Source organism: Adiantum capillus-veneris, chromosome 21 (assembly GCF_014529385.1).
Source record: "Adiantum capillus-veneris isolate H3 chromosome 21, ASM1452938v2, whole genome shotgun sequence".
Taxonomy (NCBI): Eukaryota; Viridiplantae; Streptophyta; class Polypodiopsida; order Polypodiales; family Pteridaceae; genus Adiantum; species Adiantum capillus-veneris.
In genome coordinates this window covers 99,486,029-99,513,083 of record NC_140951.1, presented here as the reverse complement: position 1 = coordinate 99,513,083, position 27,055 = coordinate 99,486,029, and the positions used below count along the sequence as shown (strand labels likewise).

Here is a 27,055-nt window from a genome sequence, read left to right as displayed (position 1 = left end):
AGTGCCATCTAATTTCTCAATGTTGAACAAAGAGTTCTCTAATGATGAAGGCATCACTCGACAAGGAAAAAAAGTGACGAATCCGCTGCACTAAAGAAGATGATAGAAAACCTAAAAAAATTCGACAGTCTCCCCTGCAAAATTGACTTCTGAACCCAAAACAAATGTTTACAATAACTAAAACGCTGATCAAAGTGGCTAAATTGGCAATATAGAATCTCAAAGAATTGTCACTGTGAGAGTCTCCAACTCTAGAAGATTGTTTTTGACCAGCTGAACTGTTAGGTGCAGCGGAATGAACGTTTGCGCTTTGCTCAAGATGAGTGCTCCGAACTGTACTCGAGGTTCCTTCTGTTGTTATGGAAGGGAGAGCCTTCCGTTCTTAATGAGAGATGTGTAATGATTACAAACAAAGTGAATGGACACTGTGCGTGCAAGTGTATGAGACCGAGAGATAGAGAGAGAAGAGAGATACGACACAAGAGACGTTGTAAAACCCTCCTCCGAAGGCCCCACTCTCGTCGACGAGAGTGGTTTACTTATGATTGCACAAGCTGGTACAAACGGTATGCATGAGACTGATGCAAGTCTAGGCTATGTCGGCGATGACGACGGGGACGACGAGATCGACCTAAGGGCTGAAATCTGCAATCTTTTATCTGCTGTCCAAAAACGCTATGGGCTGAAATCTGCTACAGTCGAAAACGCTGGTTTTGGGGGCTGTTTCTATGGGTCTTTGTCGTTGAGATTCTGCAGGTTTAAGGCTGAAAACTGAGGTTCTTTAAGGCTGAAAACTGATGGTCTTTCCGGGCTGAATCTGCTACTTTCTTAGGGGCTGAACTTGCAGGTTCTTCATTGCTGAAAACGCTGCATTGCTGTGGCTCAAAACGCTGCAAATATGCAAAAATGCTAGGCTGACGTGTCTCCAAAAACGCTAGCTTGCTGGGATAAAAAACGCTAGGTCAGGGATTTCTATGGCGATGAGGCTGATGCAAAACGCTAGGCTTGGGACTTGCTTGGCGATGGTTGCTGATGCTGAATGTGGAAACGCTAGGGGATGTTGATGGTTCTTCTTGCTTGGAGGGGGAAACCGCCAAGGTCTTGTTGGAGAAGTTGCCCGTTGAGCTTGGCTCCTGTTGCCTCTGCTGCCATTTAGTGCTAGTCTAGGTTTGCTTATATACAAACTTACTCAATTTGCCCTACCTACTTTCCAACAAAAGTCACTTAAAAATAATAAGTGAAAAATGTCAAGAATAGGTAAAATAGGCTAAATGCACTGAAAAATTCCCTTGAAGGATTCTGATGAATTCTAATGGGAATGCTTATGATCATGTTGTGTGCAACGAGAGGATATGCATCTATACTAAGTGACTGGACATGCATGGTCTGCGAACAGACTCACAAAAGTGCCAAATCACTTCTAATCTAGACTGACTGGACTGATTGAACCCTGATCATGCTATAGCTTGTCCACGGACACATAGGGTTGGATGTATCACGTGACATGAACACTGTCAAGACTCAAACGATACGTATAAAGATGACAGCAATGCCAACAATGGCGATGCACACTAATACTGCACTAACTGTATAAACTTACATCTTATGTCGATGTCGAAAGTATGGGGATGTCGGAGGCTCGCTTCAAAACTGTATCACCGAAGGGGTCTCCACATTTGAGAATCCCTCAGCTCAATAAAACCTTACCATGACCCTCAACAATAGGCTTTGCATATTTCCATCACAATACATAAACCGCATAAGGTCTTACATCTACTGCAGAAACCCTTTTTTGTAAGCGTTGCGGCAGTTTGTCTGATTTACAGATCCTCAAGATCTTGCATCAAATATGCATGTGACAGAGATTGCAGAATGAGTCTGCAGTGAAAACGTGTACGCAGAAGAATCGACGAAGGTAGACTACCATGCTGTCTGAACTGAATATCTCTCAAATCGTGCGAAATTTGCAGAAACTTCCTTTTTTGCGAAGTTGTAGACCACACGAAGACAGTTGGGAATTGTGGAGATGGACATGAAATGAGTTGTTTTTACAGGTCAAACCCAATCTGTAAAAATCTGTAGCTTGTACTTCACGACCTACAAGCAGTCAGAGTGACCTCAAAATTCGTGAAGATTTTAAGAAAACTTTCTTCTACAAAGTTGAAGAGGACAAAAAATTGGACAGGAACTGCGGGAATCGGCTTGAATGAAGACGTTTTGATAGGCAAGAACGTGCTGCAGTTTTTGCTGCTTCTTCGCCTGCTTCCCCATAGAACTCCAATGGTGCTCCCAATCCCTGAGCTCTGATACCAGTTGAAGTGCGCATGCGCATGCAAGAGTGCATACGTGTGTGTGCAACAATGGAGAAGAGAGAAGAAGAGAGGGGACACAGGTTTGGGTGGACTGCAAATACAATAGTGTTAGGGTTATGAGTCCTTATTGTTTTATGTAGAATGAATGGTCAGTGTTAGTTCCCGGTTAGTCTCCGGTTGCCCAACACTCAGGCGCGACACATTGGGCTTTACCACCCCAACATTGATATCTTGTGTCGTTAATTTCTTAGAAGTATCTCATCCAATAAGGAATATTCAGTGGTTGGCACATCACAATGCAACACGAATGCTCAGCCGATAAGCATTGCAGAGACATGAGCTTAAAGAGAATGATTGGGTGCTACTCAAGTTTGAGAAAGCACGCCTCAGAAAGAAAAAGGGGCTTTATCCAAAGCTGAGGATGCGATACTATGGTCCTTTCATGATGTTGCTTTCAGCTGCCAGATCATTGGAAGATTCACAATGCTTTTCATGTGAATGTGAGTCTTTTGTGTCGTTTTAAAGGACAAGTGCTAGAGGATATGGTTGCTGACGAGCAACCTGAAGTTGAGGAAACAAAGAAAATCCTTCAATCTGAACAAATACTAGCACAAAAGAAAATAAAGATTAAAGGAAAGCTAATTTAGAAATATTTGGTCATTGATAACTTTGATTCTGCACATGAAGCTGCTAATGATGATACTGCCATGTTTGTCAATTATCTTGTTACTAGGTTGCAGCAAGCTATGGGTAACCTTGCTTTGCAAGCGGAAGTTACTCAACAACTTCGTGCTTATGGGATTTCTCTTCCTCTCCAAGAGGAGAGAGAGCTTAGGAGGCCTCTTGATGAGACCCCCTAAAGTAGACTTCCTCCGATACGAGAGGAGGAATCCAAAGAACGAGAAAGTAGTGAATCCCTAAGTTTTCAGAATTATCAAGCCTTGGATGCCAAATGGATGGAGGAGGAGATCTTGACATATACTCCTCAATTATTAGAGCTTTACCTTGAGGCTTTTGGATTGGCTCCTACTTTGCCACCAAGAGTTCAGGATGATCCAGCGGTTGAGTCTGGTGCAGGACTTGCTGCATAGAGGAGAGCTCCTTCACTCTCTTGTCACAAATCAACACAAATGATTGACAATGGTTTTTACTGACTGGTTGTTATCCTTTTAGGGGTGTTGAGCTGACAACACTCTGCCATCACTATGTATTTTGATAGAAGTTGCAACAAGAATGATTTACTCTCTCTTTTTGAATAATGTCTTATTATTTGATTGAGTATGATTTGATGGAATGTCTACAACATTCTATCTTGATGATGTACTAATTCATTAGAGACATTCGTAAAGTTTGAGTTAGAGTTGGATGTGATGCTTAGTATGAATAAATCTAGCGTATCAAAAGTTCCAATTTGGATGAGATAATCTGGGTATGTGGTTTTAGTGCATCAAGACATCTGTCAAAGATCGGTGAGATCTGGACGTGATGGCTAATATTGCTACTCCAGGATATCAAAGGTTCTAAAGAGGATGAGATGGCTTGATAGAAATCTGATTGATTCTAGTGCATCAGAGACATCCAAGATAAGAACCGGATGTGATGACTAGTCGGATTGATTTTAGTGCATATGGAGTATGTGAGAGTTCAAGATTGAACTCGATAGTTATGCATAGATACATGTGATGCATGCCATGTGGTTTGTACCATTCATCCATGTACATGATTGATTGGCTAATTGATAAATATTATTGTTTACCCTTGTTCAGTTTTGCTGATGTAATCGAGGACGATTACTATGTTTCAACAGGAGGGTATGTCACAAATTAGCCCTAAAAGTGAGGCGCATAACACAATTCAACCCTAGAAAGTGGGGTGCTCTTCTTTTTATAAGCCAAGGGATTGGACAAATGAAAAGCCAAAGGTCAGACAAATGAAAAGCCAAAGGTTGGATAAATGAAAAGCGGAAAAGCCAAGGGTCAAGGGAACCCAAAAGTCTAGGCTTTTACCTATATAAAGACCTCTTGAGGGCATTTGTGGGGATCAATAGTTTTGGGCTATCTCTTTCTTTAAGCATTTCTTGAAGACGAAAAAGGCTTGAGTCTTGTGAAGAACAAGAAGGCTTTGAGCACTTGTGACAATAACTTGTATTAGCAATATAAAAGAAATACCCTTCGGGGGCGCTCAGTCTTGAGGGCCAACGCTTTTAGGGAAGGAATTCCACCTTCCTGTCTCTCATGTTTGGTTTCTCTCTCTCTCTCTCTCTCTCTCTCTCTCTCTCTCTCTCTCTCTCTCTCCACACACATATATATATATATATATATATATATATATATATATATATATATATACATATATATATACATATACATATATATATATATATATACATATATATATATATACATATATATATATATATATATATATATATATATATATATATATATATATATATATATACATACATATATTTTCAAGTAGAAGTGTTTGCTATTTTGATTCACCTTTTGTGCTTAACGTACATAAAGGTTTCATTTTGTCACAAACTAGTGACGTGGCTAACCCAGACACACACAGACACGGATAAGGATGACACGTGGCAGCAATACGAAACCCCCACAGAATGCGTCGACAGGTTGACGTGGCAAATCGTACGGGATTTGCGGCGTTGATGACGTGGCAGCGTACGGATTTCTTGAAATTACGCTGGCTGTTTTTTTTATGGCAGCTTTTGGGCAAACTGCTTTTGAAGTTGAAAAGCTGTTATTATTAGTGATTTTGGGGCTCTGCTTTTGGGGCATCTTGTACCTTTAAATAAGTAAGTAGGCAAGGCCTCACTTCTAAGAGCATCTGGACGTAGATATGAGAGTGAGCACCTATCCACTCTCTTGTACTTTGAACACAAATTAATACAAAAAGAAATACCGAAATGGGCGCCAGTCTCTTGGGCCAATACCTCTTGGCACGGAATTACTCCGGGCCGTGTTGACCTAATTGTGAATTGTGAACTGTTCTAAAGTGAATGTCTGCTGTGTCGCGGTAGAATCTTGACTTGGGCTGTCCAAGTTTGTTATAGTGGTATCTGAGCGCGGCCAATTTCTCTTCTATCGGGAAATCCGATCCTTTTCTCGCGGCACTTCTGGATTTCAACAAGAATCAGTCGACTTCTTTTGCATCTGCGAGTGCGGGAGGAGATCACGGAGAAGATTCTCATGAGCAATCAGAAGAGTATGCCGACCTCGGCCTACTCAGTCTAAAATTGAAGAGATGGAACCTCGACAATTGGTTGACGAGACAACAAAGCAGATGATTAAAATTGCGAAGGATCCAAAATTTGCAAATTTTTTGACTCAGCAATCCCTCGCAGAAGTACACACCCAGTGGTAGAAGGCCACAGAGCCACCCATCAAACCGGCAATCAAGAAACCTCCTTCTCCGAGGATGTTTACAGAACAAGAATTACAAGAGGTGGTTCAGACACAAATCAACCGGCTTTTGGACGCGAACAACAAAGCATAAAGAAAGGAAACTGATTTCTCACATTATTTGGGTCGTCAATCTACTTTTGCATTGGCAAGAAAGCAGAAAAAGCATGTACGATTTGAAGGACTACCTAGTTCTTCTTCTTCTTCTTTTGACAGTTCTTTTAGCTCTTCTGACTCGAGCGAAGAAGACAGAAAAGGCAATAAGCGAAGCAAAAAGCAAAGCTTTGGAAAGGGCAAGAAAAAGGCAAAGAAGCCTAAATTTCGCCCAGTTTTTGATAGTTCTACAAAGAACTCATTCTCAGACAGTTCGAACTCGGACGATCACATGTTTTATGCAAAGAAGAAGAATTTTTATAAAGCCAACCAATATGACTTCCTCGAAGATAAAAGCAAGAAAGTAAGAGAATTCAAAGAAGTGGATAGTCAATTAAGTTTGACTCTTTTTCTGGATTTTGAGATGCTCCGAGATCTTTCTCTGGAGGGCATTACTCAGAGCACTCCAAGATTAGGAGAGCTACGTCTTTCTTCAAGGGAAATGCTCGAACATGGTGGTCCACCCTTCTACTGAGAAAGGAAGCTCCAATTAAATGGTTGAAATTCAAAAGGCTTTTTATTCTTCTTGGCTGACTCCGGAGTATGAACGAGATATACGAACTGCTTGGAATCATCTTTGGATGACTAAGAGAGATTCTCTGGACGCTTATTGTGAGAGATGTTGGAGCTCTTTTCTACCGGCCTCTTCATTTAAGGTCTCATTTAAAGAACAGATTGAGCGGTTTTGCTGCGGACTTTCTACATAGATCTGAGACTACTGCTTGGAACAAGAGTCAAATTCTATTCAAGAATTGATGGGTCATGCGAATGGGGTTTTGCGATAAATTCAGGCAATTTGATTTACCTCAGTGATGAGATCTTGACTCAGAGAACCCAACTGACTTCTAATAATGAAAGTAGAAAGAGAGAGAGTTCCCAAAAAAAGAAAGACAAGGATTCACGACCTAGGCTCACTCTTCGAGAGAGAGCCTACTACATCGATGCGGGAAACATGGGCACGTCTCCGCGAAATGCCCTAAAAAGGCACAGCAAGAACAGGATGAAGACAAGCCAAAGAGTTCGAGAGCAACCGAGGAACGTGGCAGAAAAAGGCAAGATAAGAGCAAGACTGGTTCGAGATTGCATGGGTACTGACCCAAGCACGAACGATGAAATTACAGATCTTTGCCGAGTTTGGGGCAAAGTGAAAGATCAAGAAGCCCTGATTTTCTTTGATGGAGGAGCCAAGGCCAACTTCATTTCACCTGCATTGGCGGCACGGCTCGAGATTACACCTGATCGGATGGGACCACAAGGAGAGGCAGTTCTAGCAGCACCCGGACGGGACATAGCCATTACACCTGTCATTGGAAAACTTCAGTTGCATTGTCGGGGGTATTTGGGGCTCGAGGACTTTTACATAATGCCCTTGGAAGGTTGTGATGTCCTCCTTGGAGTCCCGTGGTATCATAAGAACAATGCCGTGGTCGATTATCGGGCGAAGAAAGCGACATTGACAAATGAAAAGGGCCAAAAAATCGTACTTGATGTGAAATCGAAGGGCAAGTCTGTCCCTATTGGATCGGCTTTGGCCGTTTCTAAATTAATGAAATCCAGTCTGTTTGTTTACTCGATCTATTTTAAAGAGAAAAGATGAACACAGGACGAATATGTCTGAACTTGATAAAGAATGCCAAGATTTTCTCCACACTCATGTCGATTGCTTTTCTGAGGGCCTGCCAGGTGAGTTCCCACTTTCTCGTCCTGAGGATCATACTATTGATGTGATACCAGGAAGCACACCACCAAACTGGCCACCTTACCGTGTGAGCCAAGCCCAGAATGACGAGATTATGAACCAAGTGAAATTCCTCTTGGAAAAGGGTCTTATCCAGCCGAGTACTCACCCTACTGCTCTCCGATGTTGTTGGTTTGAAAGAAAGACGGATCTTGGAGAATGTGCATTGATTATAGAGCTCTCAATAAAATCACCATCAAGAAGAGATTTCCGATTCCTAACCGACTACAAAGATCCTCTTGTTTTAGCAGGATCGATTTGAAGAGCAGATATCATCATATTCGAATCACGCCGTGAGATATCTACAAGACAGCTTTTCGGATGAGCTTTGATTTATATGAATTTTTGGTGTTGCCTTTAACAGACTTGGACACTCCAAGTCGAGATTCTACCGCGACACCACAAGAATTCCCTTCAAAACAGTTCACAGTTGATGATTGATTCGACACGGCCCTGCGGAGTTCCGTGCCAAGAGATATTGGCCCCAGAGACTGGCGCCCCTTTCAATATTTCTTTTTATATTAATCTGTTGCACAAAGTACACGGAGTGGCTGGGTCTCACTCTCAGACTCTCCCTTCAAAACAGTTCACAGTTGACAATTAATTCGACACAGCCTTGCGGAGTTCCGGGCCAAGAGATATTGGCCCCAAAGACTGGCGCCCCTTTCAGTATTTCTTTTTATATTAATCTGTTGCACAAAGTACACGGAGTGGCTGGGCCTCACTCTCAAACTCTACGTCTAGATGCTCTGAGAATTGAGAGCCCAATACCACTTATTTATTCATTACAAGGGATGCCAAAAGCAGAGCCTCAAAAGCTTCTCAATTCAAAAGCTCCTTTTAAATAAAGCAAATAGCCCCAAAAGCTTCAAAATCTTCTTGCTTAGAATTCAGCAACAATCGATAAGCAAAATTTCCGTATGCAACATGTTACGTCAGCAGCTTCCGCAATTTACGCCGCAAATCACAGGGTCCGTACTGCGTACACTGCCACGTCAGCAATTCAACGTGTTTTCCGTGCTGTTTTCCCTGCTGCCTGCCACGTCAGCAATGCAGAATTTACCTGCTTTCCCCCGTGTGTGTCTGTGTGTGTGTTAGCCACGTCACCATTTTGTGACATACCCCCCTCTTGAAAGCATTGTAATCGCCCTCGATTACGCCTGGAAAACAGACAGAAGCCATAAATTGTCTTAGCAGACACTGACTGTTAGTACCGATGCACTAGGAACACACATCTAGCACATGTACTAATCGACAGCCACATCACACAACATCACAGGACATCACTTGACATCACAGGACATCACATGACAAATCACATTCAACATTCATTCGGATCTCAGACCATGATTTATCGGCAATGCAATTAGCAATCGCATCTAGATCCACTCAGGACCTCATAGATGCGCGATTGACCAATCCTTATTGCAACCATGTCTATCGAGATCATTTGGACCAAAATGCTGCAGTCATTTTGTCTATCAGTTCCTACACTTAAACAAGTCAAGAACAAGTTAGTATCATGTTATTGGGAATTCCAATTTATAAAGTCATTACAGCAGAATACTGTCAGCTCGCAGTATCCCTGAAACTCAAAGAGACATCAGTGACTTTAGCATCAAAAATCGAGGCAATCTGTTGACAAAGGAGTGGAGTGACTCGTGGTCATTGACTCTCCTATCAGGTTGGGACGAAAGCTGAAAGGACAAACGAGTGTAGAAAAACGGAAGGTGTACTTGTAGAAAGAGTTGGACAGAGCTCTTGAAAAGAAGATGAACTAGAGAATGAAAGGCTTGAACCACTCTTGGAAGAAGAGGAAATCAACAGATTTTTTTGGTTATTTGGGCTGGAAGTGGACTTTCGAGGTGGCAAGCAGATCCAAGAAGCGTGTTCGTTTCGAGGATGACTCAGATTTTTCTTCGGCTTCAGAGAGTTTCGATAGTTCGTCGTTCTTTAGTTCCAGTGAGGGTGAGAGAAGGCGGAAGAAGCGGAGAAAAAGGAAGAAAAGCATATTTGTGAAAAAGTCTAGGAGGCATGGGAGGCCATCTTGCAATTCAGAAGAGTGCTTGTCCTCTTCTAACAGTGAACAAATGAGCAAGCAGACCAAGGAGTTCAAGGAAGGGGGTCAGGTCGTCAAGTTTGAGATGTTTTCAGGCTACGAGGACACCCATCAAGGCCTTGAGTTTATACATCAGTTTGATGTCGCCTTCCTAGCAGGTCAGTTCATGGAACACTCCAAGGTGCAAAGGGCGGCATGCAAGGAAATGCACAGACATGGTGGTCTACTCTGTTGTTACGCAGAGAAGCACCTGCGACGTGGCTAAAATTCAAGAAAATTTTCACGTCAACTTGGATATTAGGCCAATATGAAAGAGATGTCATTACAACTTGGCATCATTTGAGGGTAACTAAGAAAGACATGTTGGATGACTATTGCTAGAGGTTTTGGGTGCACAAGACGGGCCTCACGTGCCAATAGAAATGAACAGACTGAGCAAACTTTAACACTTCAATAACAACTGAACTGAAAGAGAGAGACGACACGTGGCACGGAGTGGTGAAATTCCACCCCAGAGAGTATTGGCCCCAAACCTTGGCGCCCCTTTTGTTATTTCTTTATATTGCATCAACATAGTACAAGCCTGTACTCCACGCTATGCACCTTCTCCTAGAAGAGTGCTAGAGAATGAGCCCTAGCCTCATATTTAAAGGCCCTTGGCCATTAAAAGCAGTTACAGTGAAAAGCTTCAAACTCAAAAGCAACAGGTTCAAGAGCTGGCGCTGAAAATCAGCAAGCGCAATTTACGAAAATCCGTACAGACCGCCATGTCAACACAGTTAGCGTGAAACGCGAAAATTTGTACAGTTCTGCCACGTCAGCAATCAATGGAAAATCTGGAATTCTGTACAATTCTGCCATGTCAGCAGTCAACAAAAAATTTGTAATTCCATAGTCGCCACGTCATCAGTTCCATGTGTGTGTGTGTGGGTCCTGCTTTGTTTTATTCTCTTGTCACTTGGGTCCCATCGGACACGGTCCCATAAGTTGGTAGGAACTTCTTCTTCTTCGTCTGCTTATTCTTAGGGTTTAGGCCCCTTGGCCGGGATCTTAAGGTTGGCTTTGTTGTCCAGTGGCTTGACATGTCAGCAGTTTGTGGCATCCCCCCTTCTTGAAAGAAAGTAATCGTCTGCAATTACAACATATCTGCAAACAACCTAAGTTAGCTCAAAAATTTTCGAGGGTCATTCCGAGGGACAATTAGTTTGCTCTTTTTTTTGTTAAGGAGTTGGCTTCTCCTCTCGGCTCTTTTGTTAAGGAGTTGACTTCTCCTTTCGTCCAAATCGGAACTCTTGATCCTCCGGCGTAGTAAAATTAGCCATCACACCCAGACTGCACTGATCTTCCACGGGTGCCTTGATATACTAAAATTACATACCCAGGCAATCTCATCCAATTAGGAATATTCAGTGGTTGGCACATCACAATGTAACATAAATGCTCACATATGCATGTTACAAGACATAGAAACATAAAGTCGCCGATGAACACTCCCCTTGCAAATAACCATCCAGGTCCGGACCATGAGATATAGAGGCCTTTTACAACCAAACGCCCCCCAGACTGCAGCTTGCGTCGATTGGAGGTGCTAAGAGTAACCACTGCTTAGACTTCTTAATACTCCCCCCCTGGTCGTTCTTCTTGTGCACTTTTCTGGTGTATGCGGAGGGCGGCCGGGAGTGCCCTACCTGACTCCTTATTTAAAAAAAAAAAAAAAAAACTCCCCCCCGTTAATAACCATCCTGGCTCGGACCATGAGTAACAACAACAATACTCCCCTCGTAAATAACCACAAGGGTTCGGGCCATGAGTAAAAACAACACGTTTCAAACATTTCAATACTCCCCCCGCAAATAACCACAAGGGTTTGGGCGATGAGTATGATCAAGCATTTTCAAACATCATTTCTCTGTACTGCACCTGGGAGTAAAGTCACCAATCATTGAAACTAGTATTAAAACCAGAGTCAAACATTTCAAATCGGCTCCAAGACAAGCTCAAAACAGATACCATCTATTTCAAACAAATTCCAAATAGGATCACCAAACAAGTTCTCAAACAGATTTCAAACTTAAAAAGCAATCTCGACATCAGTCGAGCTCGAAAAGTCGATTGACTTTCCATCTTGAAACCTGCACCAAAAATTAGGGCTAGGTTCCTTCCATAAGGTCGTAGCCGACCTGAGCATGATCCACAAACTCTTGAATAGTTGAAACAAGCCTCGACAAGCAATGTTCCTGTGGTGGTGATGGTAGTCCCAAGACCTTGCGATCACACTGGACCTCCAAATTTTTTAGCTCGAAAAGAGACACGAATTGAGAGATGTCGAGAAATTTCAAGTTATAATCTGCTTGGGTTTCCCATTCCAAGCATTTCAAGATACCCCACTTTGCCAGAAGTTGCACTCCGAAGGAAGATGTCAAAAACCATATAACTTTGGACAAAATTTTTCTTGAAAGCTTGCCAAGTCCTTAGAGTGTGTGGCTTGGTAGTTGTAAACTTCCACCACTGCATGGCACTGCCTCTAAAAAAACAGCAGCTCGAAACAAATCTTGGATCCTTCTTTTGCAAGTGATCTTTATGGTTTATGCCCTGTAAGACATGAGCGGTGAAGATGGGAGCGCGCCCGATGCGCGATGAAGTAAGGGTGGGAGTGGCTAATAAGTTTGGGTTTGGGACTCGAAGATACTTCAAAAAAAATTCCAGTAGTCTCTGGTTTGCTTTGTCTGCTCTTTTGTCGGATCGGTATGCTTTCAGAAAAGCACACGCTTGATGCTCTGATACCACCGTCACAAGACGGGCACCACGTGCCAATAGAAAAGAACAAATTGAACAGACTTTTAACACTTCAATAACAACTGAAGATTACACGTGACACGGAGTGACAGAGTTCTACCCAGAGAGTATTGGCCCCAAACTTGGCGTCCCTTTCAGTATTTCTTTATATTGCATCAACACAGTACAAGCTAGTACTCCACGCTATGCACCTTCTCTTAGAAGAGTGCCAGAGAATGAGCCCTAGTCTCATATTTAAAGGCCCTTGGCCATTAAAAGCAGTTACAGTGAAAAGCTTCAAACTCAAAAGCAACTGGCCCAAAAGCTGGTGCAGATAATGAGCAAGCGCAATTTACGAAAAGTCGTACAGGCTGCCATGTCAGCATAGTCAGTGTGAAATGCGAAAATCTGTACAGTTCTGCCCATCAACAGTCAACAGAAAATCTGGAATTCTGTACAATTTTGCCATGCTAGCCATCAGTGGAAAATTTGGAATTCTGTACAATCGCCACATCATCAGTTCCACACGTGTGTGTGTGTGTGGGTCCTGCTTTATTTTATTCTCTTGTGTCACTTGGGCCCCATTGATCAGGGTCCCATAAGTTGGTACAAACTTCTTCTTCGTCTTCTTATTCATAGGGTTTAGGCCCCTTGGCCAGGATCTGAAGGTTGGCTCCGTTCTTCAGTGCAGTAGTTTGTGGCATTGGGATACTTACTTTCTAGTGTCCTCGTTTTGGAAGATTACTTTGAGGGACCAGATTGAGCGGTTTTGCTGTGGTTTGCCAAAAAGAGATTTGAGAGTATTGTTTAAAAGAGATGTGTGACTCTATTAAGAGACTTCTGGGATGTCACAAAGTGATGACGTGGCGGATAACAGAAACCCTAAAATTCCTGCAAACCCTAATTTTTGCTAGAAACCCTAATTTTCGAAAATCGCGGAGACTTAATTTTTTTTTGTTGAAAATAATGAGCGACGCAAATTTCGCTTTTTCTCTACTTAATGAGAAAGAGAGAGAGAATGCTTTTGCTTTCAAGTTTTAACTCTCTGTGAGAGAGAGAGCAATTGCTTTTGATTTGAAGCTTTTGGCCAAAGGCTCTGCTTTTGGGCATCCCTTGTAACCTTTAAATTAGTGGTGAGGGCCTCACTTCTCAGAGCATCTGGACGCAGAGTCTGAGAGTGAATCCCGACTCACTCTCTTGTACTTTGAACTGATTAATATAAAAAGAAATACCGAAAGGGGCGCCGGTCTTTGGGGCCAATATCTCTAGGCACGGAACTCCGCCGGGCCAGTGCAAATCTATTGTGATCTGTGAATTGTTTTGAAGTGGTTATTTGGTGCTGCCGCGGTTGATTCTTGACTTGGAGTGTCCAAGTCTGTTACAGTGGTATCAGAGCACGGCCGATTTCTCTTCTATGGGAAATCCGATCCCCGAATTTTTTTTCTGCGGCATCTATGGCTTCAGGCAATGATCAATCGACTCTCTCTGCATCTGGAGATGCAGGCAGGTATCACAACGAAGATTCCGGCACGGAGTATGACCCGCCTAGGCCTCTCAGGCGGAGCAGCAAGAGATGGAGCGTCGTGAATTGATTGACGATGCAACAAAGATGATGCTCAATTTTGCCAAGGACCCGAAGATGGCAAAATATATGAACCAGACCTCTTTGGAAGAGGTACAGACGGAGCGGCAGAGAACCACAACACCACTCCCGAAACCCGCTCTCAAGAAACCTTCTGCCTCCAAGAAATATACGGAGAAGGAACTGGAGAACGTGGTTGATGCACGGATTGCTCATCTTTTCGACAAGCAAAAGAAAGACAAAAAGCACGGCTAAAAGCAGAAGAAAGGCACTGACTTCTCGGGATATTTGGGTCGTCGGTCGACATTTGACAAGGCAAAGAAATTGAAGAAGCGCGTCAAGTTTGAAGACCTACCCAATTCTTCTTCTTCTTCTTCTTCTTCTGACAGTTCTTCTAGCTCTTCAGACTCGAGCGAAGAAGACAGGAAAAGCAAAAAGCGAAGCAAGAAACAACGCTTCGGAAAGGGCAAGAAAAAGGCAAGGAAGTCTAAGTCTCGCCCAGTGAGTGACACTTCTACAGAGGACTCGTCTACGGACAGTTCAGACTCTGACAACGGAAACTTATATGCGAACAAGAAGAATTTTTATAAAGCCAACCAGTATGACTTTCTCGAGGATAAAAGCAAGAAAGTCCGAGAGTTTAAGGAAGGTGGCCACTCGATCAAGTTTGATACTTTTTCAGGATACTCAGATGCTTCGAAGGCTTTGTCTTTTATATAGTAGTTTGACATTGATCTCGCGGGAGGACGCCATTCAGAGCACTCCAAGATTCGGAGAGCTGTCTCTTACTGTAAGGGGAATGCTCGTACTTGGTGGTCCACTCTTCTTTTAAACAAGATTGCGCCAGTTAAATGGCTGAAATTTAAGAAGCTTTTTATTTCTTCTTGGTTGACGCAAGAATATGAACGAGATGTACGAGTTGCTTGGAACCATCTTCGAATGACCAAGAAAGATACAATCAATGCTTATTGTGAAAGATTCTGGAGCTCTTTTCTACCCGCCTCTTCATTGAAGAAGACCTCATTCAAAGAACAGATTGAGCGGTTTACCTTTGGTCTACTGACAGAGATCCGAGATCTCTGCTTGGAACACAAGTCAGCTTTTATTCAGGAGTTGATGAGCCATGCGAAGCGGGGCTTTGCCATTCACTCTGGCAGTCTGACCTACCCCACAGATGAGGCCATGACACAACGAGCCGAACATACTTTTGGGAATGAAAGTAGAAAGAAAAAGAGCAACCCAGAGAAAAAGGATGCACGACCCAAGCTTACTCCCGAGGAGAGAGCTCGCTTCATTAGAGAGGGGAAGTGCTTTGGATGTGGGGAACATGGACATATCTCCGCGAAGTGCCCTAAAAAGGAACAGAAAGAACAACATGATAAAGACGACGACAGGCCTGAGAGTTCGAGAGCAGCTGAGGAACGTGGCAGAAAAGGCAGATAGAAAAACAGAACTGGTATCACATGGCGTGGGACCTGCACCGAATCTAATGAATGAAAGTACAAACTTTGCCGCTTTTGAAAGTACAAACTTTGCCGCTTTTGGGACAAAGTGAAGGATCAGGAAGCTCTTTTGAAGGAGCCAAGGCCAACTTCTTTTCACTTGGAATTGGCGGCTCAATTTGGAAATTACGCCCGACAGACTGATGCCACAGGCGGAGGTAGTTCGACTGGCACCAAGATGGGATGTTGCCATTACACAGAGCATTGGAAAACTTCGTTTGCAGTGACAGGGGTGTTCAGGGCACGCGAGTGACGTTCTACTCAGGATCCCTTGGTACCACAAGAACTACGCCGTGGTTGACTACCGGGCCGAGAAAGCGACTTTGATAAATGAAGGGCTTAGAGATTGTACTTGATGAACTTCAATTTCTTATTCATTCTTTTGGGAGAGAATTGAACGATGGATAAAGGTTGAATATGTTTTGACCTGATCAAAAGAACGCCAAGATTTTTCTCCACACTCATGCCGATTGCTTTTCAGAGGGCCTGAAGATCAAACCATTGATCTGATACCTGGAAGCATGCCACCGAATCGGCCACCTTACGGTGTGAGCCGAGTGCAGAATGAAAAGATGATGAACCCAGTGAAAGACCTCTTGGAAAAGGGTCTTGTCCAGCCTAGTACTTCACCGTATTGCTCTCCAGTGTTGTTGGTTTTGAAGAAAGACGGATCTTGGAGAATGTGCATTGATTATAGCACTCTCAACGAAATCACCATCAAGAACAAATTTCCGATTCCTAGGATCGATGATATACTTCACAGGTTACAGGGATCCTCGTGCTTTAGCAGGATTGACTTGAAGAGTGGATATCATCAGATCAAGATAGCGCCAGGAGATGTCTACAAGACAGCTTTTCGGACGACTTTTGGGTTATTTGAGTTTTTGGTGATGCCTTTTGGCTTAACCAATGCTCCTGCGACATTTAACCGGATGATGGACAGGATTTTTCGAGAGTACAGGCTATTTGTTGGCACTTTCTTTGACGACATCATTGTTTTCTCCAAGAATGAGGCAGAACATAGAGATCATCTGCTTCAAGTCTTTCAGGCATTACGATATCACACGTTAGTGATTAATGCAAAGAAAAGTGAATTTTTCCTACTAGAGATACATTTTTTGGGACACATTGTGTCAGCACAGCAGGAGTGCAAATGGACCCGGCCAAGATAGAGACTATCCGTGATTGGTCCGATTTGAGGAATGTCCATGAAGTTAGAAGCTTCTTGGGACTGTGTTCGTACTACAGGCGGTTCATATGAAAGTATGCAGAGGTTGCTTCCCCTTTGCATACCTTGACACAGAAATGAGTACCTTTTTCGTGGGGACCCACAAAGGTGACTACCTTTCGAACATTGAAAGAGAAATTGACTACGGGACCTATTTTGACTTTGCCGGACTTGCACAAGTCATTTGAAGTATATTGTGATGCTTGTGGTCGTAGTTTGGGTGCGGTCTTGATGCAAGAAGGCCATGTCATAGCTTACGAGAGCCGTTCGTTCTCTAGGCCGGAGATGACAGTACAGATCTATGAGAAAGAGCTTTTGGCGGTTATCCATGCATGCTCTTACTCAGTGGCGGCATTACCTACTCGGAGCGGATTTTACTGTCTTTACAGACCATCAGAGTTTGCGCTACTTCTTGTCACAGAAGCAGCTTTCGGAAAAGCAGATGCGGTGGGCGAACATCTTGTCACAGTTCCACTTCCAGATTGTCCATGTGCAGGGACAGAAGAATGTGGTGGTAGATGCTTTGTCTCTGAAACCGTTGGTTCTGGCTATTTCCGCGATACATCATAGGAGCTTCGAGGATATGGTCGATCAGTATGCCACAGATACAGATTTTGCAGATATTTTCACACGGATACGGGATGGGGAGACAATAGCTGGATACTCCCTTCGGGAAGGCTACTTGATGAGAAAGACTATGTTGTGCGTTACACAGCCGTTGAGGGATAAGGTTATGACTGAATGCCACTGTCCACCTTTTACGGGTCACCGCGGCATTGCTACCACCATGAAAGGGGTAGAGAGAGACTTCTTTTGGTCGTGACTCAAAAAGGACGTGGAAGAGTTGTGCGCAGTATGCCAGAAGGTCAAGTTTGACAGGCATAAGACACAGGGATTGTTACACGCTATTACCCATACCCACCCGCCCCTGGGAAAGTATTGAAATGGATCTCAGTTTTCATCTCCCGATTACACAGAATGATCACGATGATTTTCGGATTACATGGCACGTCTGAGACGATTGTCTCCGATAGAGACCCCAAATTTATGAGTTTGTTTTGGAAGGCAATTTGGGAGAACATTGGCACGCGGTTGCAGTTCTCGTCATCGTTCCACTTGCAGACTGACGGGCAATTTGAGATTGCCAATTCAGTGATTTTAGATTTATTGAAGTCTTGTATCTCGAATCAGAAGACTCAATGGGAAAAGAACTTACCTTTGGTGGAATTTGCCTACAATAATACGATACACTCTTCGACGGGGAAGACGCCATGTGAGATTGTTGAAAGTGCTACGAAGGTTCCATCTTTCCTGAGCACGAAAGATTAGATATTTGAAGCGGATGAATATTTGTGAGATTTGGATCCGGCTTTTGCCAAGGTTTAGATATTTGAAGCGGATGAATATTTGTGAGATTTGGATCCGGCTTTTGCCAAGGTTCTCGAGACTTTGTAGGAGTCTCAAGAACGACAGAAAAAGGCAGCGGATCGCCATCGTCGTGACATGAAATTGAAGGAGGATGATTGGGTGCTCTTACGTTTTGAGAAGGCACGCCTATGAAACAAAAAGGGAAAGGAGAGGCTTTTTCCAAAGCTTAGTATGCGATACTATCGACCTTTCCAGATTACTGAAAAGATAAATGATGTCTCCTTCCGATTGAAACTGCCAGATACTTGGAGGATTCACAATGCATTGCATGTGAGTCTCTTGAAACCTGTTAAGGGTGATGTGCCTGATGATGGGGAGCCTGATGAGCAACCCGAAGTGGAAGAAAAGGAGGAGATCCTTGTTCCTGAACAGATTTTGGCACATAACGATACGAAGAAAGGTAAAGTCCGAAGGCGGTACTTGGTGGATGGAGGAGGAGGACCTAGCAGATACTCCTCGGATTGTGAAACTTTACCTCGGTGTTTTGGTTTAGCATAGTCTACTCCAAACGGAACCCAGAATTCAGCTTGGCCGGAGATCTGGTTCAGTGGGATGCACAAGAGGGGAGTCACTCCGCTCCTTAGTCAACAGATGCCTCGATTTTGATACTAAAGTCACTGATGTCTCTTTGAGCTTCAGGGATACTGAGAGCTGACAGTATTCTGCTGGATGACTTTATGAAATGGAATTCCTGATTATGATACTGATTTGTTCTTGACTTCTTGTGAGTGCAAGAACTGATAGACGAAATGACTGCAACATTTTGTCTGATTGATCTCGAATAGACATGGTTGTAATAGGGGTTAGTCAATCGGACATCGATGAGGTCCCGATTGGACCTAGATGTGATTGCTAGCTACATTACCGATAAATCATGGTCTAAGATCCGAATGAATGTTGAATGTCCTGTGATGTGACCGTCGATTTTGTACATGTGCTAGATGTGTGTTCCTAGTACGTAGGTACTAACAGTCAGTGTCTGCTAAGACGGTTTATGGCTTTTGTCGGTTTTGCAGGCGTAATCGCGGTCGATTACAATGCTTTCAAGAGGGGAGTATGTCACGAAGTGATGACGTGGCAGACAGCAAAAACCCTTATTTTTGCCAGAAACCCTAAAATTCTTGCAAACCTTAATTTTTGCCAGAAACCCTAATTTTTGGAAATCGCGGAGGCTTAAATTTTTTTTTTTTTGATTGAAAATGATGAGCGACGCAAATTTTGCTTTTTCTCTACCTAATGAGAAAGAGAGAGAGAATGCTTTTGCTTTCAAGTTTTGACTCTCCGTGAGAGAGAGAGAGAAGAGAGAGAGAGCAATTGCTTTTGATTTGAAGCTTTTGGGGCTCTGCTTTTGGGCATCCCTTGTAACCTTTAAATTAGTGGTGAGGGCCTCACTTCTCAGAGCATCTGGACGCAGAGTCTGAGAGTGAATCCCGACCCACTCTCTTGTACTTTGAACTGATTAATATAAAAAGAAATACCGAAAGGGGCGCCAGTCTTTGGGGCCAATATCTCTAGGCACGGAACTCCGCCGGGCCAGTGCAAATCTATTGTGATCTGTGAATTGTTTTGAAGTGGTTATTTGGTGCTGTCGCGGTTGATTCTTGACTTGGAGTGTCCAAGTCTGTTACATGGGACATGTTAAGCAAAGAATTGGGATGCACGCTGGTTCATTCACATCCTACAAACAGGGTAGTATCCACCTCAGCAAGGCAAGAGTCTTCAAAACAAAGAAAGAATAAGGGAACCATATGATCCCGGATCTGCAAGCGAATAACCCCATCGGATAGGGTCCCATAAGTTGGTGGGATTTTCTTCTGCTACTGCTTCTTCTTTTTAGGGTTTAGGCCCCTTGGCCGGGATCTTCAAGATGGCTGAGCTCTTCAGTCGCTTGATACGTCAGCAGTTTGTGACACGGTCCATTGTGGTTATTTGCGTGGGGAGTATTGTTGTTGTTACTCACGGCCTGAACCTGGATGATTATTTACGGGGGGAGTATTAAGAAGTATGAGCAATGGTTACTCTCAACACCTCCAAGCGAGGCAAGTTGTGGTATGGGTTGCGTTTGGTTGTAAAAGGCCTCTATCTCTCATGGCCTGGACCTTTTTAGTTTTTTTATGGGAGGGGTGATGAGGGAGTCGTTGAACATCTCATGGCCCGGACCAAGATGGTCATTTGGGGGGGAGTGTTTATTGACGGCTATATGTTTCTTTGTCTTGTAACATGCATATGTGAGCATTCGTGCTGCATTGTGATGTGCCAACCACTAGATATTCCTAATTGGGTGAGATTACCTCGGTATGTAAATATTTGTGCATCAAGACACTCGTTACAGATCAGCGTGGTGTGAGTGTGATGGCTAACTTTGCTACGTCGTAATATCAAGAGCTCCAATCTGGAATGAGAAAACCGATTGTCCCTCGAAATGACCCTCGGAAATTTTTGAGCTAACTTGAGTTGTTTTGCAGAAATACGGTAATTGCGGACGATTACTCTCAAGAAGGGGGGATGTCACAAACTACTGACGTGTCAAGCCACTGAAGACCTGAACTAACTAGCAGATCTCGACAAACTACTGACGTGTCAAGCCACTGAAGACCTGAACTAACTAGCAGATCTCGACCGAAGGGCCTAAACCCTAGAAGCAATAGAAGAAGAAGAAGAAGAAGCAAAAGTCTCACCAACTTGCAAATCCTCGTCGAGTGGGGGCCAATTTATTGAAAGGTTTTTACCAACTTATGGGACCCTGTCCGATGGGGCCCTAGTGATTGACACAAGACAATTAATCAAAGCAGGACCAACACACACACACACACTCAAGAACCAGTGCTAAAACGTAATGACGTGGAAGCTGTATGGATGTCCTCAAATTGCGTTGACTTCCACGTGGCACTGTACGGATTTCCACGCCTTGCGTTGACACTTGCTACGTGGCAAAACTGTCTGGAATTGCCAGATTTAGTGTTGGCTGCTTTTGGAAAGCGAGAGGCTTTTAGAACTGGATGCTTTTCATTGGATAGGCTCAGGGCCTTTAAATATGTGCCATGGGTTAAGTTTCTGACACGTCTCCGTGGGGGAGTGCAGAGGACAGAGGACCGGCTTGTACCGCGTTGCAGCAATATAAAGAAATACCGAAAGGGGTTTGGGGCCTGTGCTTTCTTGGGGTGGAACTACATCACTGTCTCTCTCGTGTCTCTCTCTCTCTCTCTCTCTCTCTCTCTCTCTCAGTTCAATTGTTTTGAAGCGTCTAAAGTCTGTTCAGTTTGTTCTTTTCGGTTGACACGTGGTGATCTCCCGCTACATGTTCCGCAATTCATGGGCATAGTGTTGACGTGGGATTTGTGCTGCTTTTGGAGGGCCAATGGCTTTTTGAACTGGTGTTTTTGAACTTATGTTTTTGGGGCTTCGCTTTTGGGCATCCTGTGTATTGTTTATAAGTGCCGTGAGGGTCACGCTATGGACCATTTGGAAGCAGAGTCTTGGAGAGAACTGGACCCTCGAGGAGTTGTACCTTTGCGAAGCAATAAATAATAAAGAAATACCAGAAGGGGTGCAAGTCTTTGCGGCCTGTGCATCTGGGGACGGAACTCCGCCGTTCTATGTCGACTCTTCTCTTCTTTGTGTTTTTTTATTCAAGTTCAGTTATTTACAAATTCTATGCGTGTCACTTTTGATTTCTCACTTGGGAGTGTCCAAGCGTGTAACATCCTATTATCAATTGGATCTTTATTACAGGTGGTATCATTGCATGAGCTTCATTTGTGCTACATTAGTTATTTGAAGTAGTGTGTATCAACTGCTTGCAGGTCATACTTGGAGAGGAGGTTTCGACATCAAAGATGACCTTATTTGAGGTCACGAAGCAGATATGCGACGCTGTGCAAGCAAGGGCTGAAAAAGGTAATAATATCATTCGGGCCATGTGTGTATGCTGTGTGCTGTGTTTGAACCATACATATTGAAGCCTAGGTCAGTCCCCCACCCAGGATCAGTAACTGATGACGTCATTGTGAAGGACATAATATTTAGTCCATTATGCATGATGATTCTACTAGTTGTACTGTTTTGTGGATGACTACCATGAGTGTATAGCTTGCACTTTCCTTTTGGATTAATCTGGCCGTTCCCTGGATTCATCTAGGTATATGTACTAAGCTTGCAACACTCTGAGCTACTACCGGCTTTTACTTTTACACCTAGGTGTGATTGAATGTTTGGATTGTGAACATGTGTATCCTAGTCAGAGTGCGTCTTGCTGCCCTGTCAAAAGGGATTTGGTAAACCTAAGAATAGCTATTTCCCGTCATCAATATACATACAGTGACAAGAAATGAGCATGGAGTTTGTCTGATACTTGTCCATCACATGAAGGGCTTCCAGGAACAAAGGCAATGTTTCTGAAATAGGCGTTTGCTGCAGAGTAGGAAATTGTCTCAGAAAAAGGTTTTATTAGCCTTGCACTAAAATGTCCATCACTCTCATTGCATCAACAAGCCTTAGATGGTTGCATGGAACTGCAGGTTCAGATATCATAAGACCTAATTGTCAAGCCAAAACAAATCGTCCCTCTCCCCACCCAAAACTTCCAAACGTTGCAACACCCACACTCACACACAAAAGGCTCATTTTAGACTTCAGATGCTAAAGACTAGGCTTCAAGGTTTTTCAAGTTTCAAACTTTTTGGGTTGCTTTCAATGGTTTTAATGTGGCATGTGCATCAGATATAGAAAGCAAACCTTTAGGAAAAAAACTGTGAAAATCTGAAACATTGTAGATAGCGGGTGTCTGGAACTTTCAGATACTTCGAAACGAATTGGAAGTATGCTGTGCAGCTGTCGTTTGTCCTTGGAAATAGTTTCCATGACAATCTGGGTTTTATGGAAGTGCCTAAATGGGTCCAAATTGGTTTTGTACGAATTGATTTCTGGCAAAGGTTGTTTTTGAAGTGGTCAAAAGGGCAAAAATAATACTGGTGCTTGGGGCAGCATACTACTGATTGGCATAGGCCAGGCACTTGGCAACTGCCACTCATGGCAACTCAGCTACAAGGGTTCTGCTTGCACTGGCCATCTCAGGAAATTTCTGCAGCTTTTGTATCTAAAAATGGAGGCAAAAAAATGTGGCTACCTTTGAGTGTCGCAGCTATTTTAATACAATCAATCCATTATTCCAAACATATAACGTTGCAGAAAGAACAAGCACCCCTGCCGCCCCCGCCCCCGCCCCCGCCCCCGGGCACCCTAGTGGGGCTTTTCTAAACCTGACAGGAATGCTTACTCAGGCGATGCCCTAAGCAAGCCGTTACTGCCTTATCAAGTTCTAAATGAAAACAAACATCATGCTTGCAAATATTGCTTTCTTTTTGTTGTGCCAGCCTGATTCTTTTACTGGGTCAATCTCATCTGTGAAAGTTAAGGCTTTGTGTGGTTGCTTTGTCGATGATTTACACAATGCATGTATCTTTTTACCTGCAGACAAGTATCATGGTGTCGTCCTGTTACCGGAAGGTCTTATAGAGAGCATTCCTGAAGTTTATGCACTTCTTGAGGTATGCAGAACAAGTGATTTTTATATGGGGCCGATTGCTCTTGAGCTGTACAAGTGGAAACAGCACATGAATTTTTTAGTTATGTACTATTTCCCAGATCTGATTTATACTGATTTTTCTTGTCTACCATTTTCTTTTCATTTCTGCTGTAAGAAAGTTCTTCCACTGGACATGGCCGTCTCTTAAAAAAATTATGAAATGTTTGAACTTGACCTCTGGTACACACAATTCACGATTGATAATCCAACTTTTAAAGTAACCTTGGCAGGAAATCCATGGTCTCATGAGGCAAGGTGTTCATGTTGAAAAGATTCCTTCCCAGCTTTCACCTTGGGCGTCGGCATTATTTGAATTTTTGCCTCCATTTATCCGCGGCCAGGCAAGCATTCTACTACACTTCCAAGTATGTGTTGCAAGTGTAAAAACTTAAATGTTTACAAGAGATTGTATTTTTTGCAGTTTTTGCTTGAAAAAGAGTCAGACGATTCTGCACAGCTTTCTCAGGTGATAACATAAAGCTTAGTTTCTGATGCATTAGGCTTGCTATGTCAGTCCCTCATCATACAATGTATGCAATTAGATTGAGACAGAGAAGCTGCTTGTACAACTGGTGGAGACCGAAATGAACAGACGAACAGTGAGCTATTTTATGCTAAAAAAGCTTTATTGCTTCTTATTTAGGCTTTTCACATAGTAGCTTCTCTCTAGTCGTCCCTAATCAGGTGGGGTTTGCTGTTTCAGAAAGCTGGAACCTATACTGGAAAGAAGTTCAATGCTATTTGCCACTTCTTTGGTTACCAAGCAAGGGGATCTTTGCCTTCGAACTTTGACTGTGACTATGCTTATGTAAGCAGTCTTACCAATTTTGGAACTCGTTAAGTGCTTGTTTCCGCGGAATTTTGTAAAATTAGCTGGCTGGGGTTCTAAGCATATTTGCAACCACAGGCTTTAGGTCAGATCTGCTACCACCTTGTTGGTGCTGGATTAAATGGCTATATGGCAACAGTTACAAACTTGAAGCAAGATGTCTCAGCCTGGCGATGCGGAGCTGCTCCGTTAACGGTCTGTTATTTGTTGGTTATCTTCAAAAATTGTCTGAGATAGAAAAGTAAACTTAGCAAGGTTACTTTGTGCTGAAGTGGTAGTAAACATGCTGTAACGCCTGGCATAGTTTGCGACCTTGAAAGGCTTGTAGAGTTTTTGGCATGTCAAATCGTACAATTTTTTCGCACGCCTTTGTTGAGGTTAGTGAATGGGTCCCTTCATAAGGGGTCAGGTCACATTGACTTCCTTTACATTCGGTTTTAAAATGCCTACCTGAGGGTTCACCTTCACCTTGTTTTTAATGCCATAAATGGTTAAAGAACATATTTGTGCAGGCTATGATGACTGTCAAGAGATGGTTGAGGGGTCCAGGTGTCTCCCACATTGGAAAGCCAGATGTCCATTTTGCCAAAGTGGATTTGAATGGAAAGCCACACCAGTAAGGAAATCACTCGTAATAATTTCTAGGTTATGTTATGGTGGGAAAACTAAGGTGTTTGCTTTGTGCAGAACATTGGCACAAAATGCATCGTCCTGGCTCATGGATGATCTCTACAGAAACCCTGGACCCATCCAATACAGTGGTCCGGGGGCCAATCTCAAAACTGTTACTCTCTCTCTTCAAGATCAAGACTACATTGGCCGCATTCAGGAACTTTGGGCTTATCTAGAAAAGGTACAAAGTTCTCTTCAACTGAGCATATATGAAAATAGCTTGTCGTTTGAATGAGATTTCCTAACATAATTGTGGGGGGTGGTTTGTAGGTTAAAAAGATGGTCCAACCTGGATGCCCTGAGGAGGTACTAAAGGCTGCCTTGAGCTCCATGAATTCAGTCATTGAGGTTCTTTCAGTCATCTCTACGCCAGCATTCCGAGGAGCAACTCCTTATTGATCACCCTTGTTAGCAAAAAGCCCAAAACACTGACTGCTTTTTTATTTATGCAAGTGGCTGTTCTAGAGTTTAGACACGTCAATGATTGGCGCAAGTTCGGCTAGCTTAGCTCTAATTTTCCATCGCTGAGCTTGAAATAGAGTCTCATAGCGTGTGCTTACTAAGGTTTCTAGTTGAAAGCTGAGGAATGATGAGGCCGAGGCATTTTTTTTAATGGAGTAAAGGGTTTGCATCAGGTTCAGACAGTGTAATCAAAATTGGCTGGGCATTGGTGCTTACTTTTGTTGACCGCATGGGATTGTCGTATGCAGCTGATTAATGGCTTGGTGTAGTGAATAATGATGTCCACATTGTCAGTTGGTATGCAGCTCTGGAGAGCAGAGTGTATAGTATGTGCAACATTGCATGCCCAAAAGGCGGCAGTGACATTCAGCTTTTGGATATGAGCTGCTGGACTGTGCCTATATTATGTACGTAGCTAAATCAGAGCTCCAGCTGTTGGCATGAAATATGCCAGATCAAAAGACCCTTGGAAGAGATAAAAGTTTTGACGCATTGCATCCTTCAAACCTGCATTCAAGAGTCATTTGACAATAATTGGAGCTGCTACTGGGAGATTAAAACTTCCAGACGTGGTATTAACAGATCTGAAGAAGTGCCATTGGTGTGCTTTGCTTTTCTGTGAAGTAACATTTGCAATACTACCCTTTGCTTTACAAAAGGTGCGCCACTTGCTTGCTCATGAGATGGGCTTAGCTGAAGCTGATTAGGTTGTGCCACTTGGTTATCTTTAAGAATTTTGTGCACGACATAATCACCGATGAGTAGGAGAGGAGATGGATCACGTTGCTATCTTGGAGGCCCACCGGCCCATTTCACCATTTGAAAGCATGGGGCCTGTCACTACATTTCCTAGTTTCCATTGTGAGCATTTGTGGCCTGCCAACACTTCCATATCAGTTATGATTCACAGTTCCATATCAGCTCTCTGCACTGTGAATCAGTTTATATCGAAGGAATTTCCATTTCGCAGATATCAAAATAAGCCTTTTGTCTGGTGGCATTTCTGTGTAGCATGTGCTCAATCCTGCAGGTCACTTTGTTTACTCAAGCTTCACTTCCCACATCTGACTCATATTAATAAGCGTTAAAAGTTTCAGAATTTTGCAAGGGTGGGTCTATCTATGGGAGCATAGAGTTGGATATCTGTTGGGTCCAAAAGTTCACTAGTTCACTCAGATGATCTGAGGAGTCGGCCAGGGGTACTCAAAGAATTTAACTGTTCTTGAAGGGTGAAAGTACCCCCGAAGTGCTTAAATTAAGGGAAAATTACCAAAATACCCCTCTAATTTGTGGAAATTCCCAAAAT

At 43.2% G+C, this 27,055-nt stretch overlaps 1 protein-coding gene across 1 annotated transcript in view; it reads left to right on the top strand.

Moving 5' to 3' along the window:
* The window catches only part of LOC147431415 (pyrophosphate--fructose 6-phosphate 1-phosphotransferase subunit alpha-like), a 47,427-nt gene extending 21,186 nt beyond the window's left edge, over window positions 1-26,241 (top strand). The window contains exons 10-19 of the mRNA XM_086494031.1: window positions 22,006-22,099; window positions 23,675-23,748; window positions 24,017-24,127; window positions 24,208-24,252; window positions 24,329-24,385; window positions 24,490-24,594; window positions 24,694-24,810; window positions 25,128-25,231; window positions 25,303-25,468; window positions 25,558-26,241. Of these exons, the coding sequence (XP_086350157.1) occupies window positions 22,006-22,099; window positions 23,675-23,748; window positions 24,017-24,127; window positions 24,208-24,252; window positions 24,329-24,385; window positions 24,490-24,594; window positions 24,694-24,810; window positions 25,128-25,231; window positions 25,303-25,468; window positions 25,558-25,686 (1,002 nt within the window). The 3' untranslated portion in view covers window positions 25,687-26,241. The remainder of the gene's footprint in view (window positions 1-22,005; window positions 22,100-23,674; window positions 23,749-24,016; window positions 24,128-24,207; window positions 24,253-24,328; window positions 24,386-24,489; window positions 24,595-24,693; window positions 24,811-25,127; window positions 25,232-25,302; window positions 25,469-25,557) is intronic.
* Window positions 26,242-27,055: the final 814 nt, after the last annotated feature.